The sequence below is a fragment of the Musca autumnalis genome, unplaced genomic scaffold (assembly GCF_047663935.1).
Source record: "Musca autumnalis isolate F117 unplaced genomic scaffold, ASM4766393v1 scaffold_5, whole genome shotgun sequence".
In the NCBI taxonomy this organism is placed as follows: domain Eukaryota; kingdom Metazoa; phylum Arthropoda; class Insecta; order Diptera; family Muscidae; genus Musca; species Musca autumnalis.
The window spans coordinates 191,712,847-191,734,239 of record NW_027412088.1 but is presented as its reverse complement, the minus strand read 5'-3'; the positions used below and the strand labels follow the sequence as shown (position 1 = coordinate 191,734,239).

At 37.1% G+C, this 21,393-nt stretch overlaps 1 protein-coding gene across 1 annotated transcript in view; it reads left to right on the top strand.

The window, feature by feature from the left end:
* Positions 1–16,949, top strand: part of mtt (mangetout) — a 159,844-nt gene extending 142,895 nt beyond the window's left edge. The window contains exons 13-16 of the mRNA XM_073956576.1: positions 4,091–4,253; positions 4,477–4,690; positions 5,642–5,793; positions 14,969–16,949. Of these exons, the coding sequence (XP_073812677.1) occupies positions 4,091–4,253; positions 4,477–4,690; positions 5,642–5,793; positions 14,969–15,664 (1,225 nt within the window). The 3' untranslated portion in view covers positions 15,665–16,949. The remainder of the gene's footprint in view (positions 1–4,090; positions 4,254–4,476; positions 4,691–5,641; positions 5,794–14,968) is intronic.
* The last annotated feature ends 4,444 nt before the right edge of the window (positions 16,950–21,393 follow it).

The following is a 21,393-nucleotide window of genomic DNA, read 5'->3' as shown; positions in this document are numbered from 1 at the left end:
GGCTTTTTGAATAATATACCGTGAAAGAAGATGCCTTCTGATGTTATACAAAAACCTTACACAGCTTCTTATGTTATGCAGAAGACTTCAGAGGCCTTATTGTGCTATACTTTGACCTAGGATGAGGCCATGAAGAAAGCCTCAGAAGTCTCCTACCCACATGCAGAGACAAAACACAGCTTACTATGGTATACAGAAAACTTCAGAGGCCTTATAATGCTATGCCGTGCAATAAGATACCTTGTGAGACTGCAGAGACGACCTAAGATGACATAAGATGCCTTCTAAGACTATGTAGACGACCTAAGAAATTTTTTAATTCTACACATAAACAGCCTCTTATGGTATATACAAGACTTCAGAGCCTTATGCAGAGAGGCTTTATAATGCTATACCGTGACTTAAGATGCCTTCCGAGGCTACGTAGACGATTTCAGAAGTATTCCGATGCCATGCAGAAACCTTGAAAAGCTTTTTATGGTGTACATACGACTTCAAAGACCTTATAATGCTATACCGTGACTTAGGATGCTTTCTGCCTTTCGGTGGTATACAGAGACACACAGCTTCTTATGGAATGCTGACGACTTCAGATGCTTTACAATACCATACCGTGATATCAGAAGTCTTCTGATGCTATACAGAAACTTTAAAAAGCTTCTTATGGAGTACAGAATACTTCTGAGGCCTTATAATGTTATACAGTTCCTAAAGATACATTCCGAGATGAACTCAGAAGTTTTCTGATTATATACAGAACCTTACATAGGTTCTTATAGAGGACTTAAGAGGCCTCACTATGCTATAGAACATTTCAGAGGCCTTATAATGCTAAACCGTGACAAAATATGCCTTCTGAGGCTATCATACGACCTAAGAGTTCTTATAATGTAATACCGTGCCCTCAAATGACTTCCTAGACTATGCAGACTACCTCAGAAAGAAAGAAAGTCTTTACACAACTTCTATCGGTATACAGAAGCCACCTTGTTCCTTCTGGAATGTTGGTGGGAAATAACAATTTATTTTTATACCCTCCATAATACTATCATTCCGTTTGTAACTAATCGAAATAATAATTTTAGACCCTACAAACTATATATTTTTTTGATCAACATGCAATTCTATATCGATATAGCCATGTCCGTCAGTCTGTGGAAACCAATCTAGCGGCCGAACGGATTGAAGTGGGTGGATGCAAAAAATCTATTGTACGTACGTAGGACTTATGGTATTGAAAATGGGCTATGTAGGTCCACGTTTTTGGTTTGTATGGGGGCTATACAAACTGAGGCGTCGAATGTAATTTGATGTAATTTGGTATTTTGTGTTTTCAGAGGCTAAGCAAAAATGTCTATAAAAAATGTTTATATAGGTCCACGTTTCTTTATAGCCCCCATAGGACGGTATCTCCCGATTTTCGGTATTTTGGAGGTTTTAGCCTCATTATTTCACCAAAGTGGCTGAAATTTCGTATTTATATCCGTCATAGAACGATACTTCTCGATTTTCGGAGTTTTGAAGGTCGTGTACTCAATATCCCGCCGAAATGGGTTTAATTTGGTATTTAGTCTTCGTTATGAGTACGAAGCTTTCCACCGGAAATTTTTCGGTATAGATCCACGCCTTGTGTGCTAAATATCCCGCCGAAATGGGTTTAATTTGGTATTTAGTCTTCGTTGGGAGTACGAAGCTTTCCACCTTACATTTTTCGGTATAGATCCACGCCTACATATAGCCGCCACAGAACGGTACCTCCCGATTTTCGGTATTTTGAAGGTCGTGTACTCAATATCCCGCCGAAATGGGTTTAATTTGGTATTTACTCTTCGTTGGGAGTACGAAGCTTTCCACCGGAAATTTTTTCGGTATAGATCCATGCCTTCATATAGCCGCCATAGAACGGTACCTCCCGATTTTCGGTGTTTTGAAGGCAGTGGCCTCAATATCCGATTTTCGGTATTTTGAAGGACGTTTACTCAATATCCCGCCCAGATGGGTTTAATTTGGTATTTAGTGTTCGTTGGGAGTATGAAGCTTTCCACCATACATTTTTCGGTATAGATCCACGCCTTCATATAGCAGTTATACGGTATACGGTACCGATTTTCGGTATTTTGAAAGTTGTGGCCTCAATTCCCCACCGAAATAACTGATATTTGGTATTTAGTCTTCGTCGGTGGTAAAAAACATACCACCTGAAATTTTTCGGTATAGGTCTACGCCTTCATATAGTCCCCGTTGAACGGTACCTCCCGATTTTCGGTATTTTGAAGGTTTGGGCCTATATATCTCACCAAAATGGCTGAAATTTGGTGGAAGATTAAAGCTGGAGGTTTAGAACTTTTCACCTGCAATTTGCCGATATAGGTCGACGTCCTCTGATAGCTCCCATAGAACTGTACCTCCCGATTTTCGGTATTTTGAAAGTTGTGACCTCACATAGACCCCGTAGAACCGTATCTATCGGTTTTCGGTATTTCGAGTGATCTCAATATTACCACCGATATGACTGAAATTTTGTATTTAGACTGTCATGGGGGTATAAAATATTGCAGAATAGAATTTCCGGTATTTTGAAAGTTGTGACCTCACACAGACCCCGTAGAACCGTATCTGTCGGTTTTCGGTATTTCGAGTGATCTCAATATTGTTCCACAAACATCCCAGAAGGGACAAGGGGGACTTCTCTCATATCAATGAGTGCACCCCGATTCATATTAGCTCAAAGATATGGGACCTACTTGTAGAGAAGTTTTACATGACTGAAATACTCAGGAAATGGCGCCAACATTACTGAGGGGTATTTTGCCACCGTTGAAAATGTTTTGATGTTGGCTGGCCGGGGAATCGAACCCACGACCTTCTGCGTGCAAGGCGGGTGTGCATACCATTGCACCACGGTGGCACCCAAATATTACCACCGATAAAACTGAAATTTTGTATTTAGACTGTCATGGGGGTATAAAATATTGCAGAATAGAATTTCCGGTATTTTGAAAGTTGTGACCTCACATAGACCCCGTAGAACCGTATCTATCGGTTTTCGGTATTTCTATTGACCTCAATATTACCACCGATATGACTGAAATTTTGTATTTAGACTACCATGGGGGTGTAAAATATTGCAGAATAGAATTATCAGTATAAGTCCATGCGCTCCGGCGATTATTTTGTTTTTTGATTTTTCTCATCTATGAACATTGTAGTTTCACAATCCGCATAAACTTCCCTGTGGTAAGCATTTAAAGTTGCTTAATGAGCACCGTGCACATTATTTAACCGGAATAACTGAAAGTTGGTATTTGGTCTTCGCTGAAGTTACAAAACTTTCCTCCAGAAAATTATCGAGGTTTTATATTACAGCCTATGTAGTATGTTCGTTAACCATCCAAATCTAAAATATCCAGGTTTAGGTCTAGCCCGTATTACCCAATTTTCTGCAGTTCGCTCAATTGTAAATATTGGTCGATGTTTTGGAAAGAACAGCGATGACGCTCCATATGAGCTGTTTTGCAGGGAGCATTATCAGTTGGGATATATATTTACTACTCCTGCAATAAAAGAAAGGGTTTAGTACTTTCATAAACGAAATTAAACTAATTGTTCATATTCACTTCAATACTGTTCGTGGTGGAGGGTATAAAAAAATCGGTCCCGCCGAACTTAACGACGTTCTTACTTGTTTTATTTACTTTATTGTGTTTAGTTACCGCAGATTATTTATTTATTCAGCCAGATAAAAAAAAATTCGTTACACACATAAATATTACAATGTATGGGACTTACAATGTCTTTATATTATCTCTATACTGAGAGCTCCGAGCTGGATGTTTTCCTTCCTTCACATTGTTTCATAAGAAAACATTGCATCCTTTTTGAATTTCTATTCTTATTCTGTCAGATTTATGGCCATAAAATGCATTTATTATCATAAATCCAGAATTTCCAAGTTTATTGAGGGATTTTTATATCCGAAGAAAAAGAAAAGCTTTTTAAAATTGAAAAGTTTTTTATGGCCAAACCTCAAGCAGAACTTATTTTCAAAATTTAAATGCTAAATCAACTTTGTCTTTCTTCTCTTTTTCAGATTTTCTGTGGGTTTTTGTTTTACCGTCGTCTATGCTGCCCTGCTAACCAAAACTAATCGCATTGCACGCATCTTTAAGGCAGGCAAACAGTCGGCCAAGCGACCTTCGTTCATTAGTCCCAAGTCACAATTGGTTATATGTTCATTTTTTATATCGGTACAGGTAAGATTTATTGGCTTGTAATGGATAACATAGTGGTGGGAGTGGAGGGAAATTCTCTCCCCCCCCCCTCCTCTTTTTATCTCACTATTATAGAGTGTTATGTTTCTGTCATGTATAGCGAATAAATAATTAATTTGTACTTTTCAAATCTTGTATTTTCTCCCCTACCACTTCATTGTGGCCTATTTCTTTTTCTTCCCCTCCTTGCTTGGTCAAACATCAGATATTGATAAATGGCGTCTGGATGTTAATAGCACCATCCCATGCAATGCATCATCATCCGACACGCGAGGATAACCTTTTGGTATGCGACTCTTACATCGATGCTTCCTATGTCATCGCCTTCTTCTATCCGATTGTATTGATAGTGGTTTGTACTGTCTATGCCGTGCTTACACGCAAAATTCCGGAAGCTTTTAATGAATCGAAACATATCGGTAAGTAGTAGTCGATGAGTTTGTTGTTCATTAGTTTTAAGTGTGTGGGGGATTGGAAGTTTGAGGGGAGCATGAGTGCTGGAATGAAAGTGTGTTAAGTACAGACAACTGTCATGCGAGGATAATGAGTGGAAATTAAGTTATCAAGGCGAATGTTTGGATGAAATATGGCAACTTAATTCAATGGAAAGGAGCGTTTATTTTTTTAAAGAGGAAAAATATCAACCAATTTAAGAAACAGACGCTCCTCAGCCTCTTTAATCAGTAAAAGTTGCTGCTCATCATATATTTTTATGAATGAAAAAAGGCGTTCCTCATTGCCAATTTTTATTCATGGAAAAGATGTTCCGCACTGCCTACTTTCCTGTATGAAAAAGACGCTCCTTAGTGCCTATTTTTGTTCCTGAAAAAATACGCTCATCGGCGTCTATTTTCATGTTTGAAGAATATGCTCCTCATCATATATTTTCATGAATGAAAAAATACGCTCGCTACCGTCTATGTTTATGAATGAAAACAGACGCTCCTCGATCTCTATGTTCATGTATGAAAAAGACGCTCCTTTGCTTATATTTTCTTATATGAAAAAAACGCTCTCCAGACTTTTATATGATGTATGAAAAACGACGCTCCTCATGACCTATTTTCATGAATGGAAAAGTCTCTCCTCAGTACCCATTTGCACGTATGAAAAATACACTCGCCTGGACCCACATATTTTAAATGTAAAAAAATAGTACATCATTGCCCACTACCATACCACTTAAATATTCTACACATGCCTCAAGCTAACAACAACAATTTCCTTACCTCTCTCTCCACACGACGCATCTGAAACCGTCCACATTGCTAATGATCCTTATCATTGATTTTGTGTTTTTTATTTATTTATCCAACAAATTTGTTACATTTCATTACATCGTATATTTATTGCTCTTCCTTTCATTACAGGTTTTACCATGTATACCACCTGTGTCATTTGGCTGGCCTTTGTCCCCCTCTACTTTGGCACCGCAAATCATGTACCATTGAGAATAACATCGATGTCGGTAACCATTAGTTTATCGGCCAGTGTAACAATAGCATGTTTATTTTCACCTAAGGTAAGTAGCCGATGCTAAATCGTTATCTAATGTGGATCCCTAAATACAGGAATAGAGGGGAGGGTGGAAGAGGTTGGGCTAGGAGCATGATAAAAACAAATATCGAATTTATGAGTATAATTAGCTAGTATTTGAGATAATAAATTTGTGTGTGCGTGCTTATAGAGCATATGGTGCTGAAGTAATATAAATTCTGCAACTGGGAATAGGGAGCTTTAAATTTATTGTCCAATAAAGTAGAAGAAGTGAAAGGATGTTGGTAGCATAACTAATGTATGTCCTTAAGGAAATTGGATATTAGGTTAAAAGTCATGGGATGGAAAGTTAAATAAAAGTCTTATATATTATTATTTTTTTTCATATAAAAAGGCGGAGGGTAGCTTTTCTCATACATAACAAGTAGTGTTTGAGGAAAGCTTGCTTCCATATATAACAACAACAGCTGAGGAGCGCTTATTGACCTCAGGAGTCTTTTAAGGCTATATCGTGACTTAAGAAGAAGTCTTCTGATGCTATACAAAAAATCTTAAACAGCATCGTTAGAGGACTTATAATGTTGTACCGTGATTTAAGATGTCAGAGACCTTGTAACGCCACACAAATGCTAAACATTCTTTCAGAGACTATGAATACGACCTGGGAAGCCTTATATTGCTATACCGTGACTTAAGACACCTTCTGAGGCTATGCATATGACCTCAGAAGCCTTCTGCTGCTGTACTGAAACTTTAAGCAGCTTCTTATGGTATTACTAGCAAATGCCCGCTACTTCGTATGCGGAAAGGAAACGAAATATATATAAACAATATTTAATACCGGAATGGTGAATACTGCAGATTCTGTTGTACTGTTGTTTTTCGAATGTAGTCAGAACATACAAAAAAAAAAAAAAATCTGCCGTATCGCATCCCTACACAACCATATTTTTTATTTCGAATTTCCAAAACTACGTATTATATTGCAAATTTCAGATTTGACTCCTGGTTTTAACCCTTCACTAACACAGCATTCCCTTCCAGTACGAATTTCCAAACACTAAACTTTATCTCACCCTTCGCCCAGAACCCGAATAGGTCCGTTAAATTTTCGGCATTCAAAATGGTCATAAAAATCCACGTTTTCGTATATCCCCGTATAACGGTACCTCTCGACTTAGTGTATTTTAAAAGAACAAATCTATATTGTCCAATTTTCTTTAAATTTGGACCTTGAATACTCAGAGGATATAAAAGTTTAATTTAAAAAATCTCCACTTCAATCCACGTTTATTAGAAGAGATATTTTGAGGATTTAGAGTATTTTGAAGATCTTCTGCACATTTTCCAACCGAAATTCGGAATTTGTGGCATGAAAGTTTAGAAAACTTCTTTACAAAAAATTGTAGTTAACGTGCACGGGTAAGTCAACCGTATATAACGGAATTTTTTTTGGAGGCATTTCAATTTAGGATTTTTTAATATCAGGGGGGGTAAATACCTTCTAGTTAACAAAATTGTCGCATTGGACCACGTTTTCAAATTTACATACCAAAGCGGTCAGAACAAAAAACATTTTTTGAAAAGATACTTCACGTTTGACTACTTAATCTCAGTACATTATTTAGAATCTCCTTGGCGTTAACATCAAATCAATGGAACAATATTCAGTACAATTTTTCAAACTCAGAACTTTGTCTCAAATTTTAGAGTGACCTTCATAACAAATATTTTTCATTTCGTATTTTTTGTACAAATAGCGTATTTCCAAATTTAGTACCTTAACTATTTAAAATGGTTTTGGTACCAACATGTTACCCAACTTTTCGTACACATAGGTAAACGTTTCAAAAATTACTTCCTTATATTCAACATATATCCTAACCCTAATTCACTTTTCCAGTCTTACCAGTTACCCTGAAACCCATTTGAGGACTATTTAGTAGTTTTTGTATAAATAAGTACGAATTTTCAAAACGTCCTTCCTACCTCTACTCTAAACACCAATTGCTACCCTAATACCGAATTTCAAAATTCCAGTTCTACCCTTTACAAAATCACAAATTGTACAAAATTCTATACCATATAGCAAATACCAAAAGGTACCAAATGTTGTACCATTTAGCACTTTTCGTACACGATTTTCGAAAATGTACTTTCATATCTCAGCTCTATCCGTTCACCTAAACCCAAATTATAGCCAATGTAGTTCCATTTAGCACTTTTCCATAAGTACGAATTTCTAAAAATACGTCAATCCTACACTCCAACAATAATCTGTTCACGCAAATACAAATTATAGCGAGTTTCGTACCATTTAGTACTACTTCGTGCACATTAGTACGATTTTCCAAAGCTACCTCTATATCTCAATTCTATATTCCAACAGTAATCTTAATTCCAAATTTCAGGATTGCAGCTCTTTAAATCCAAATCATACTAAACTCACTACCATTTACGACTTTTCGACCTTTGGCACATCTTTCTTACTCTTCATCAGTGACCCCCATTCCAAATTTCAGGATTCAGGCCCTATTCGTTAACCCATATCCAAATTGTACTATATTTAGTACCATTTAGTATTTTTCGTATACTTTTAATTCGAACTTCCAAAAAACCTTTCTTTTTTACTTTCCATCAGTGACCTTCATTCCAAAGGTGATTTCAGGATTCCAGCTCTTTTCGTTCACCCAAACCCAAATTGTACTAAATTTAGTACCATTTAGTACTTTTCGTGTTCAAATAGTTCAAATTTCTAAAAACCTTTCTTTGTTAATCTCCATCAGTGACCCTCATTACAAATTTCAGGATTCCAGCTCAATCTGTTCACCCAAATCCAAATTGTACTAAATTTAGTACCATTTAGAACTTTTCGTGCACTTATAGTTCGAATTTCCAAAAACCTTTCTTTGTTACTCTCCACCAGTGACCCTAATTTCAAATTTCAGGATTCTAGCTCCGTTCACCCAAATCAAAATTGTACTAAATTTAGTACCATTTAGTACTTTTTGTACCCTTATAATTCGAATTTCCTAAAACCTTTCTTTTTTACTCTCCATCAGTGACCTTCATTCCAAATTTCAGGATTCCAGCTCTGTTCGTTCACCCAAACCCAAATTGTACTAAATTTAGTACCATTTATTACTTTTCGTAACTTATAGTTCGAATTCCAAAAACCTTTCTTTGTTATTCTCCATCTGTGACCCTCATTACAAATTTCAGGATTCAAGCTCTATTCGTTCACCCAAATCAAAATTGTACTAAATTTAGTACCATTTAGAACCTTTCGTGCAGTTTTAGTTCGAAATTCCAAAAACCTTTCTTTGTTACTCTTCATCAGTGACCCTAATTTCAAATTTCAAGATTCCAGCTCTATCCGTTCACCCAAATCCAAATTGTACTAAATTTAGTACCATTTAGTACTGTTCGTACCCTTATAGTTCGAATTTCCAAAAACCTTTCATTGTTACTCTTCATCAGTGACCCTAATTCCAAATGTTTGTATTCCAGCTCTATCCGTTCATCCAAATCCAAATTGTACTGTATTTAGTACCATTTAGTACTTTCGTATACTTTTAATTCGAATTTCCAAAAACCTTCCTTTTTTACTCTCCATCAGTGACCTAAATTCCAAATTTCAGGATTCCAGCTCTATTCGTTCACCCAAACCCAAATTGTACTAAATTTAGTACCATATAATACTTTTCGTACACTTGTAGTTCGAATTCCAAAAACCTCCAAATTTCAGGATTCCAGCCCTATCCGTTCACCCAAATCCAAATTGTACTAAATTTAGTACCATTTAGTACTTTTCGTTCACTTATAGTTCGAATTTCTTAAAACCTTTTTTTATTACTCTCCATCAGTGACCCTCATTCCAAATTTCAGGATTCCAGCCCTATCCGTTCACCCAAATCAAAATTGTACTAAATTTAGTACCATTTAGTACTATTCGTGCACTTATAGTTCGAACTTCCAAAAACCTTTTTTGTTACTCTTCATCAGTGACCCTAATTTCAAATTTCAGGATTCCAGCTCTATCCGTTCACACAAATCCAAATTGTACTAAATTAGTACCATTTAGTACTTTTCGTACCCTTGTAGTTCGAATTTACAAAAACCCATTGGTACATCTTTCTAGCTCTCCATCAGTGACCCTAATTCCAAATTTCAGAATTCTAGCTCTTACCGTTTGCCTAATACAAAGGGTACCATATTTAGTACCTTTTAGTACTTTTCGTACACTTCTAGGTCGAATTTCCAAAAACCCAGCCTTATCTCACCCCTACACACCAACAGCAACCTACACCCAATATTTCAACTTTCTAGCTTCAGCGGTTTCGTCTGGGCGTTGATGAATCAGTCAGTCAGTCAGTCAGTCACTCACCTCACTACTCTTTTATATACAGTATCGGCCAAAACTAAAGCACCCCCTCAGTACATATTTTTAAAATGAATTTTTTTTTAAGAAAACAAAGTTGTAATTTGTATTTGTATTTTTCGTTTTCTTTATTTATATCCATATTAATAGAAAACACAATCAGAATGTAATAAACAAAAGTTAAAATTCAAAAATCATTTTAGGTCGAAAATGTAATCGGACAAAACTAAAGCACCCCCCTATTTGAAGTATAACAAAAACCATTGAAATCATATTACGTTGGGCCTCCTCTATTCTGGATGACACAATCACATCTTTTAGACATAAAGGATTCTAAATAATTAATTATTGCAGGCGAAATAATTGATTTTCGGAAAATTTAGCTTAAATCCTCAAAATACTGAAAATCGGAACTTATCGCTATATGGGGGCTATACCCAAGCGTGGACCTAGGACAACGATCTTTGGTGGATAGGTTTTGTGACCACTAGGAACCCTAAGTACCAAATTACAGCTAATTTAGTGGGGAAATATGGCTTAAAAATTCAAAATACCGAAGATCGGAAGGTACCGCTATAAGGATGCTATACCAAAACATTACCCGATATTGTTCATATCCATCCGAAAATGACACTACAGCCTCCTCTGGTGAAATACAAAATCGCTTAAGTTTAAAAATTAGAAAAAGAACGATTCACAAAAGAACGGTAGACGTCGACTTATTCAGTCGACGACGACCAACAAGCAATATTTAGGATTTAACAGTTGCCCACTTGGTACACGTCTTTTACCATCTGAATACATTAAATTAAATATAGCTTCATCGGAAAATAGCAGTATCCTCCATTTTCTAATCCAATTCACTTTTAGTCGATATTAAAGGTTTCTTGCTGGTCGTCGACTGAATAAGTCGACGTCTACCGTTCTTTTGTGAATCGTTCTTTTTCTAATTTTTAAACTTAAGCGATTTTGTATTTCACCAGAGGAGGCTGTAGTATCATTTTCGGATGGATATGAACAATATCGGGTAATGTTTTGGTATAGCATCGTTATAGCGGTACCTTCCGATCTTCGGAATTTTGAATTTTTAAGCCATATTTCCCCACTAAATTAGCTGTAATTTGGTACTTAGGGTTCCTAGTGGTCACAAAACATATCCACCAAAGATCGTTGTCCTAAGTTAGTTAGATAAGTTCGGATTTTCAGTATTTTGAGGATTTAAGCTAAATTTTCCGAAAATCAATTATTTCGCCTGCAATAATTAATTATTTAGAATCCTTTATGTCTAAAAGATGTGATTGTGTCATCCAGAATAGAGGAGGCCCAACGAAATATTGATTTCAATGGTTTTTGTTATACTTCAAATAGGGGGGTGCTTTAGTTTTGTCCGGTTACATTTACGACCTAAAATTATTTTTGAATTTTAACTTTTGTTTATTACATTCTGAATACATTCTGATTGTGTTTTCTATTAATATGGATATAAATAAAGAAAATGAAAAATACAAATAAAAATTACAACTTTGTTTTCTTAAAAAAATTTTCATTTTAAAAATATGTACTGAGGGGGTGCTTTAGTTTTGGCCGATACTGTATATAGAAGAAGACTTTAGATACCTTATAATGCTATACCGTGACATAAGATGACTTCTGGGGTAATGCAGACTACTTAAAAAGTCTTCTATGGCTGTACTTACTACTTCTGGCTATACCGTAATTTTAGGTCCTTTCAGAGTCTATGCAAACGATCTAAGAGGTCTTCTTGTGCTACACAGAAGCCTTACACTGTTTCTCATGTTATACAGAAGACTTCAGAGACCTTATAAACCAATGCCGTGACTTGAAATGCCTTCTGAGGCCACGCAGACGAACTCAGAAGTCTTCTGATGCCATACAGAAACCTTAGACAGCTTTTTGTGGTATACAGAAGACCTTAGAGGCCTAATATCCTTCTGATTAAATTCATCTCCGGTGAACTTTTGTATTGGAAAAGTTCTCCGGTGAACTTTTGTATAGGAAAAGTCATCACCGGTGAACTTTTGTATAGGAAAAGTCATCTCCGGTGAACTTTTGTATAGGAAAGGTCATCTCCGATGAACTTTTGTATGGGAAAAGTCATCTCCGGTGAACTTTTCTATTGGAAAAGTTATCTCCGGTGAACTTTTGTATTTGAAAAGTCATATAATATGCCTTCTGAGGTCATACGGAACACCTGCGAAGTTTTCGGATGCATATTGGAAAATTCATCTCCGGTGAACTTTTGTTTAGGAAAAGTAATCTCCGGTGAACTTTTGCATATGAAAAGTCATCTCCGGTGATCTTTTGTATAGGAAAAGTCATCTCCGGTGAACTTTTGTATTGGAAAAGTCATCTCCGGTGAACTTTTGTATAGGAAAAGTAATCTCCGGTGAACTTTTGTATAGGAAAAATCATCTCCGGTGAACTTTTGTATAGGAAAGGTCATCTCCGATGAACTTTTGTATGGGAAAAGTCATCTCCGGTGAACTTTTCTATTGGAAAAGTCATCTCCGGTGAACTTTTGTATTTGAAAAGTCATAAAATATGCCTTCTGAGGTCATACGGAACACCTACGAAGTTTTCCGATGCAGTAGAGAACCATTAGAGGCCTTCTAATGCTATACCGTAACTCAATATACCTTCTGAGGCTGTGTATACAATCTCAGAGGCTTCATAGGCTATGCAGACGACCTGAAAAGTCTTCTGATGCTATAAAGAAACCTACAAGGCCTTATAACCACAGATGTCTTATAAGGCTATGCCGTGGACTTCCGAGGGTATGCACACGACTTCAGAGGTCTTATAATGCTATAGCGTGACTTAGCATGCCTTCTGGGGTTATACAGAAGTCCTCAGAGTTCTTATCATGCTATAGCGCGACTTAAGATGCTTTCTTGTTCTACGCAGACGACCTGAGAGGTCTAAACCGTGGCGACCCACACAGCTTTTTATGGTATACAAAAAACTTTTGAGACCTTATGACGATATACCATGACTGAGCTCTGAGGCCTTATGATGATATACCGTGGCATAAGATGCTTTCTGAGACTATGCAGATGACCTAAGAAGTTTTCTGATGCTATAAAGAAATCGTACACCGGTTGTTATGGCTTACAGAAGACCCACGATCCCTTGTAATTCTTTGACGTGGAGTAAGCTGCATTCTGAGACTATGCAGACGACGTCAGAGACTTTATAAAGATATACTGTGACTTCTAAGTTTATGTAGAGGACCTCAGATCTCTTCTGATGCTGTACAAAAACTAGACACATCTTCTAATGTAGAAGTTCTCAGAGGCCTAATAATGGTATACCGTGAGTTCACATACCTTTTTAAGACTACCAAAACAACCTCAGAAATCTTATAATGCTATACAGAAACCTTGCACAGCTTAGTGCGGTATACAGAGGACTTCATTAGTACGATTCTCTAACTCATTATACCCTACACCACACTGTGGTAAGGGGTATTATGTCTTTGTGCATTTGTATGTAACATACAAAAGGAAACGAAAGAGACCCATTGTTCCTTTTGGGGATATACATATAATTTGGGACTACAACTTTTTTAGCCATAGGAAGAACTCTACTGCTTTTGGTGGATTTAGATATAGCTCAGATTTAGATATAGCTCATATACATATTTTCGGGCGATTTGACGTATTTGCTGCACCAAACACGCTATATATGTCCGATTTTGATGAAATTTTGAATGTGTGACTAAATCCGGTCTATAAATAAGTATGCCAAATTATATCGAAATCGGTTTAGATTTGGATATAGCTCCCATACATATTTTCGGCCGATTTCACGTATTTTCTGTACCAAACACGCTATATATGTCCGATTTGGATGAAATTCCGAATGTGTGACTGAATTCGGTCTAGAAATAAATGTGCCAAATTATATCGAAATCGGTTCAGATTTGTATATAGCTCCCATATATATTTTCGGCCGATTTCGCGTATTTGCTGCACCAAACACACTATATAAGTCCGATTTCAATGAAATTTGGAATGTGTGACTGAATTCGGTCTGGAAATAAATGTGTCAAATTATATCGAAATCGGTTAAGATTTGGATATAGCTCCCATATATATTTTACATATTCACGTAGTGTAGGGTATCATTACTGGTTTTTTGAGTTATCGACAAAAAACGGTAACATAGAAACGCAAAATTATGAATGAAAATTTAAAAACAAATCGACAGCATTATTGCTTACGGCAATTTACCGAAAAAATCGTTAATTAGTCACATTCAGAATATTGTACTTTTACCGATTTTTGTCGATAACTTAAAAAGGTAGCTAGAGAATCGCAATGCAGTGGCCTTATAATGCTTCACCGTGGCTTAAAATGTTTCTAAGGCTATGCAGATGAACTCAGAGTTCGTATAATTCTAAAACACAACCCAAAGGCCTGGGTACATAAACGGCCTTGCCTACTTGCCTTGCTTGGCTGCTTCATTTCTGACATAACAAAAATAAAGGAATAAAGAAGGCCCAGCCAATTTCGAACTAGGTTGCGCATTTCTTCTTTATTCTTTTATATTTATTATGTCAGAAATGAAGCAGCCAAGCAAGGCAAGAAGGAGAGGTAGCTTATGTAACCAGGCCTAAAGAGCGTGTTTCTTTTTTACGTGCAATACGAACCGCTTGTTTATATGGCAAGTGCTCTTTTTCATCTATGACTACGTGCCGTGAGGAACGCTTAAATCTACATTTTGAGTCTTATTTTTTCATATCTCTTCCTATTCTCACATCTAATCTATCTCTCTCTTTCTCTCCATCTCCTTCAAGCTCTATATAATTCTCATACGCCCCGAGCGTAATGTACGCCAGAGTATGATGCCACCACGTTCCCATATGCATCGTACTGCAAATACGGGTCCCTCATCAATGATGGCCGCTGCTGTGGTCACGGCGGCCACTTGCGCCCAAGAGGAGAAAATCCAAAAACATATCACACCCACAAACACCGAACACAGTAGTGTTAGTCAAAAGAAGAAGCTGTGTGAAATGGCCACACAGACCATAACAATATCATCGAGTATTTTTACAAATTTGGATAGTAGTAGCTATCAACAGATACCCTATGTCGATCAATATGTGCCAAATAACAATCACAACGATAAGCAGGAGCTGGAGGCAGCAGCACAGCAGCATGACAATGCGAGTAGTATAACAGCGGCCATAACAAGTGTTGCCGCCACGGCAATTCTGGGGGCGGCCCACGAGGCCCAAGTAGTGGCAAATAACAATAAAATCAATCAACAACAACATTCGGCGAATAATACCGCCAACGCCAACACCACAAATGTCATTTCCAGCAGCCTAAATGGATTGGTGAGCAGTACAACAGCCACAGGCTACAATGTGAGTAGTACAAATCATGTGGTGGCGGCGCCACCACCATCATCAACGACCAAATGCAACGAATCTACAACAGCAACAACAACGCATAAAGCCAAAACTGTGTTGACAACAAGTTTATAGCCCTTAACGGCAAATTATTATAATGAAGCACCACCTACGCCAGGAGCAACATTAGCAGCTGCTGCCGCCATACTCAGCAACTCGCAAAATGTTGAGCAACATGTTGCAGACCAACTACAGCAACACACCGCAATTTCCAACTCAAAGTCTTCGGATAATTTACGTAAAACTTCCGAGAATGGTAACACAGAGTCAAGTAATAACGGCCACAGCAGAACAACAACAACGACAAATCCTGCAGGAGCCAACAGTGGCATTAAGACAGCTTGTGGTGGTGACAGTGGTGCTAGCCTATCATCATGCTCACGTAACGGTTCCACCAAAGGTTCACAATCCAGTAACAATAATGTAAGTCCTCTTAATCCTCCTCTAAGTCGTGAAAGTAGTACGGGGAAAAAACGTTGTGCCATTCCTGTATAGGAATAGGGCTGAACAACAAATAAAGAAGAACCCAACATAGGAATCTAGTGAAAGGAATAGCACAAGGACTTAGGCTAGGATAATAAAACAAGAAGTAAAACCAAAAACAAAAAAGGAAATGTGCACAAACTCAAATTTATACGTACAACAACTAGTATCCGCTAGAAACTAATCTACTATATGACACTTGCCTTGGCAAAGGAAGAATTAAGAAGAAGATAAAAAGCACAACAAAGATAGTGGGAGAGAGAGAAATATTTGTGTTCGTTTTTGTATCAAAATAGAGAAAGACAGTTTAAAACATATTTCAAAATAGTTATGTTATGTTTGTCTTCAAAACATAATCTCACGAATTTATTTCCTCAATTCTCTCTTTTCGTTCTACTCTCCCAAAAGTAAGTTTTCTATAAATATGTATGTAAATAAACAAACATGTGACTGCTTTAAAAGATGTTATTTAGAAATAAAATAAGCCGTAAATTAATCTAAGAAAAGTTGTAAAAAATTATATATTTATCCTTACGAATATATATAGTGTTCTTTATATAAGTTGAGAAAACAAGTTTTCCACTCTTCGAATTAGTTAGTCAACAAAGATAAACCTGTAAATATGTTAGACTAGTTTATTGTTGAAGAAAAAAAGAATCAGGCTTCCACGAGATTTATAAAAAAATTAAGGAATTTTATTTTATTAATTAATTTTAATGTTATTATTTTTTATTATATTTAATGACATTATTTTTAACTTCAACATTTTTTTTTCAAAAACATAATAAAATCAAACAACAGCAACATTCAGTGAACAACTGTAGCAGCAATAACGCCATCGCCACGAAATGATTTTTAAAATTGTAAATTTTTGAAAAAAAATGGAAATTTTAATTTCTAACGGGTGATCTAACAAGAGTTACTTTTTTTCAACAGCCTTTTTTTTGACAGATAACGCATGAGTCGTGTCACGTTTTCATGTTACTACGAGGATTGCACGAAAACTATCTGGCCTAGGCAACACCACGTGTTGCCAGGCACCACTTGAACATTTTTTGGACAGTTTGGCAGTTTTTAGACTATACGTACTCAGGACAGTTTGTCATACGACCATGTGTTGTGTTCTTTGCAATGACTTGAAAAAATCACTTTGCAAAAAAATGAAGTTTACTTGGGAACATTTACGTCTGACAATTTTTCACAACTTTCGACGGGGATAATCACGGCAAGACTGCATCGATCAAATTAAAAATATGTATGTTGATAAAGGGCCATCCTATAGCTCTATTAAAAACTGGTTTAATGAATTCAATCGTGGCCGACACTCGCTAAAAACGAAGGTCGTGAGGGTCGTACAAAACGGGCGTTGTGCCAGAAAAAATTAAGCCGTACGTGAATGGATAATGCAAGATGGTCATGTTATATACCGTGAGATAGAAGCATCCTTGGGCATTTCTTCCACCAACTAACATTCGATATTATAGGACACCTGGCCGCCAAAAATGGATTAAATTTGAAAACGTAAGAAACCCAGATTTTCACTACTTTTTCCGTTATAAAAAAATAAACGAAGTGACCCAAACGTACTAAAGGCATTTTCGTTGTCCATGGATCCCAACACGATAGAATTTTGCATCAGAACGCTTGAATATTGTTCTGGTCAACTTTTGTAGCACAGTGCCAATTATCGACATTTTCCGAAAAGTTTGCACCTTCTCAAGGCCAAAACTGCCTGAAGGAGAGTTCCAATGCTTCTGCAATGTACTAGAGAGTTCTTAATCACTGTCTTGGCTAGAATTTTTGTCTTTGTATTGGATCGAAAATCTCAATGGTTTGGCCGTTATATGCTAAAATGTCCAAAAAACGTGGATGAAAAACTTAAAGTCAAAATCGGGAGACTCGATTTTCGAGGTAGACCTTTTTGCTCAGTTCAATCCCAGGAATCAGAAACGCGAAGGGCCCATTAAGGTTTTTTTTTTTCTTCCATACAAATCGCCCCACCCTAATACATATTCTTGACCAAGGTAAAATTCTTAGTCCATTTAACCATGTCCGTCTGTTGAAATCAAGATATAGCTCGCAATTTTTAACATAGAGCTTTGTAATTTGGAATAGAAGTTTTGGTTACTCCTAGGATGTTTGGAATTGCAAATGGATCATATCGGTCGACGTTTCGATATAGCCACCATATACGGGACCCCCGATTTGCGGTATTTTGAAGGTTTTAGCTTCATTATCACAACGAAATGACTGAAATTTGATACTTAGTCTTCGCTGGGGGTGTAAAACTTTCCCCCAGAATTTTGTCAGAATGGTACCTCCCGATTTTCGCTAATTTGAAGGTTGTGGCCTCAATATTCCAATGAAATAGCTGAAATTAGGTACTTAGACTTCGTTTGGGTTATTAAACTTTCCATAAGGAATTTGTCGGAATAGGTCCCCAACTTTATATAGCCCCCATAGAACAGTACCTCCCGATTTTCGGTATTTCGAAGGTTGTGGCCTTAATATTTCACTGAAATTTTTGAAATTAGTTATTTAGTCTTCATTTTGGGTACAAAACTTTCCCCCAGAATTTTATAGGTATAGGTCCACGCCTTCATATAGACCCCATAGAACGGTACCACCCGATTTTCGGTATTTTGAAAGTTTTGGCCCCAATATTCCACCGAAATGGCTGAAATTTGGTATTAAGCCTTCTTTGGGGTATAAAGCTTTCCATAGGCCTCCGAGCCCTTGAAATTCCTTTTTGAGAATTCTTATGACCTCAGCCGCCGCACAAAGGTTCTACTAATATATAGAAGGCCTTAGAGACATGTTAATGCTAAAAAGACTTACGATACCTCCTGAAATTATGCGAACGGCGTCAAAAGTCTTCTATGGTATACAGAGGAAAGATGCCTTCTAAGATTGTGTGACAACCTCAGAGGCCCTATATTGTTATACTGTGACTGGAGATGTCTTCAGAGGATATGCGGACGACCTTAAAAATCTAATTATACTGTACGGAGTTCTTAAAATGTTGTTTCGTGAAGTTTTCTGATGCTACACCGAAGGTTTACACAGCTTAAGTTAGCCTGAAATACGTTCTAATGGCTACAGAAAGAATCAGAAGCAAGTCAAACAATATAGAAGACTTTATAATGGCACATTGTTATTTAATATTCCTTCTGAAAAATAATGCAGATTACTTCAGAAGTCATCTGATGCTATATAGAGATCTTACATAGCTTCTATTGTTATATATGAGGCCCAAAGGCCTTTTAATAAGCCCTCTAAAGATATACAGAGACATCGCCTAGCTTCTTATTGTATCTTTTGAGGGTATGCAGATGACCTCACAAGACCTCTGAAGCTACAGAAATACATTTCACAGGTGTCCATTCTAAACAAAAGACACCAGAGGACTCATAGTGCTATACAGAAGAACTTATAGGCCTTCTAATCCAACATAGTCATACGATATGCCTTCTGAGGCTATGCAGATGTCAAGGAAGTTTTTTGATGCTATACTGAAACTTTATATTCTTCCATTGTTATGCAGCAGACCTCAGAGGACCTATAATAATATACCATTACTAAAAATGCCTACGTAGATGATATGAGCAATCTTCTGATGCTATAGAAAGTCCTTACACAGCTTCAAATGGTATATAGAAGCCATTCGCGGTCTTTCGTTGATAGACAGACGAACTTAGAGACCTTAAAATACCATAATGGGTCCAAAGATGCCTTCTGAGGATATCGTAGAAGTCTTCCGATGCCATACAGAGACCTTACACAGCTTTTAGAGTTACGCAGAATAGCCAGGAATAGCTAGGGGGGGGCAACTGCAAAACAAAACAGTTCATTTGTATGGAACGACCATGCTTTTTGGTCCAGGCTACGTCCATGCTGTGACTTAAGATATCTTCCGGGGATATGTAAATGACCTCAGACTTTTTCTGTTCTTTAAAATATTACACATTATAAAATGCATTTTAAGGTCGTACTCAGAAGACTTCGATGCACTTTCAAAACCACACACAGCTTCTAATGCTATACGCGAGGTCCCAGAAGCTTTATAATATCATAGCATGACCTAAAATGCATCTGAGGCTAAAGCGACAATCTCAGTCGAGTGATACTAAACAGATAAATTTCAAAGCTTCTTCTGTATAGAAAGCATAGCGGCATTATAATGCTACACAGTGATGCTAATCCGAAGCCACACACTGCTTCTTATGGTATAGAGGTGGCTTCAGACGTTATAATGCTATATAAAAGGCTTCAGAGACCTGCTATTGCTATATGGAAGACCTCAAACACCTTCTGAAATTATGCAGATGACTTCAGAATCTAGGAAGTTGTTAATGGTATATAGAAGGGCCAGACGCTTTTCACACCATCTTATGGCATACAAAAGGCTTCAGAGGCCTTATCATGCTACACCATGACTTCCGATACCTTCTGATAGCATCAGAAGCATTCCGGTCCTATACAGATCCTTGCATTTTAGGTATATAGTGTCTTTGGCAACTTTACAGAGGCGTATGCGGGGAATATTTTTGTTAAAAATTTTAACACTCATACGGTTCATCGAAGGGGTCTTTTTGGTCCTTTTTTTCGAAAATCTTTACTTTCATGTATCAACTCGAAAAAAGAAGAAACAAATTTCATAAAAAAGGGAATTATTTGCATGTTGTTTTCAGCAAAATTGATATTGATATTTTCATGATATATACTGTAACAAGTGAGCAAAGGCTATAGTCGGGACGGGGCCGACCATGTGATACCCTACACCACTACCTCTGTGCATAAGCTTTTCACTGGTAAACATTTATTTTAGGGAATATAATCTACCACCAAAAATAATATACCTCTTTCTCTTTGGGACCCCCATAAGCAACCAAAATTTCGTGACCATCCGATCAAAATTACGACCTGTAGCTTGATTGCAAAAAATGGAAGAATTGGATGCATTACCGACTATTGTGGTATCTCCCTTGTTTGACCACCTTCGCCAACCTGCTTTACACCAATGTAAAGGTAATATTTTCTTCTTACATTGGCAGGCTTTGTCGTTGGAACACCACTACCAGAAACCGATATATTCACAAAGTATACAACTTTGAATTTGTCTCCAAATGAGTTTTCCCCATTCCGACCCTAAATATTATTCGACTATCACCAAAGTCAATAGGCTTCTTCCTCTGTGGGGCCCCCATCTACCCCCAAAATTTCGTCACTATCCGATCAAAATTCCAACTTGTAGCGTGATTACAAAAAATTTAAAAATTGGGTATATTACTGAATTTTGCAATATCTCGGTTTGCTCACTT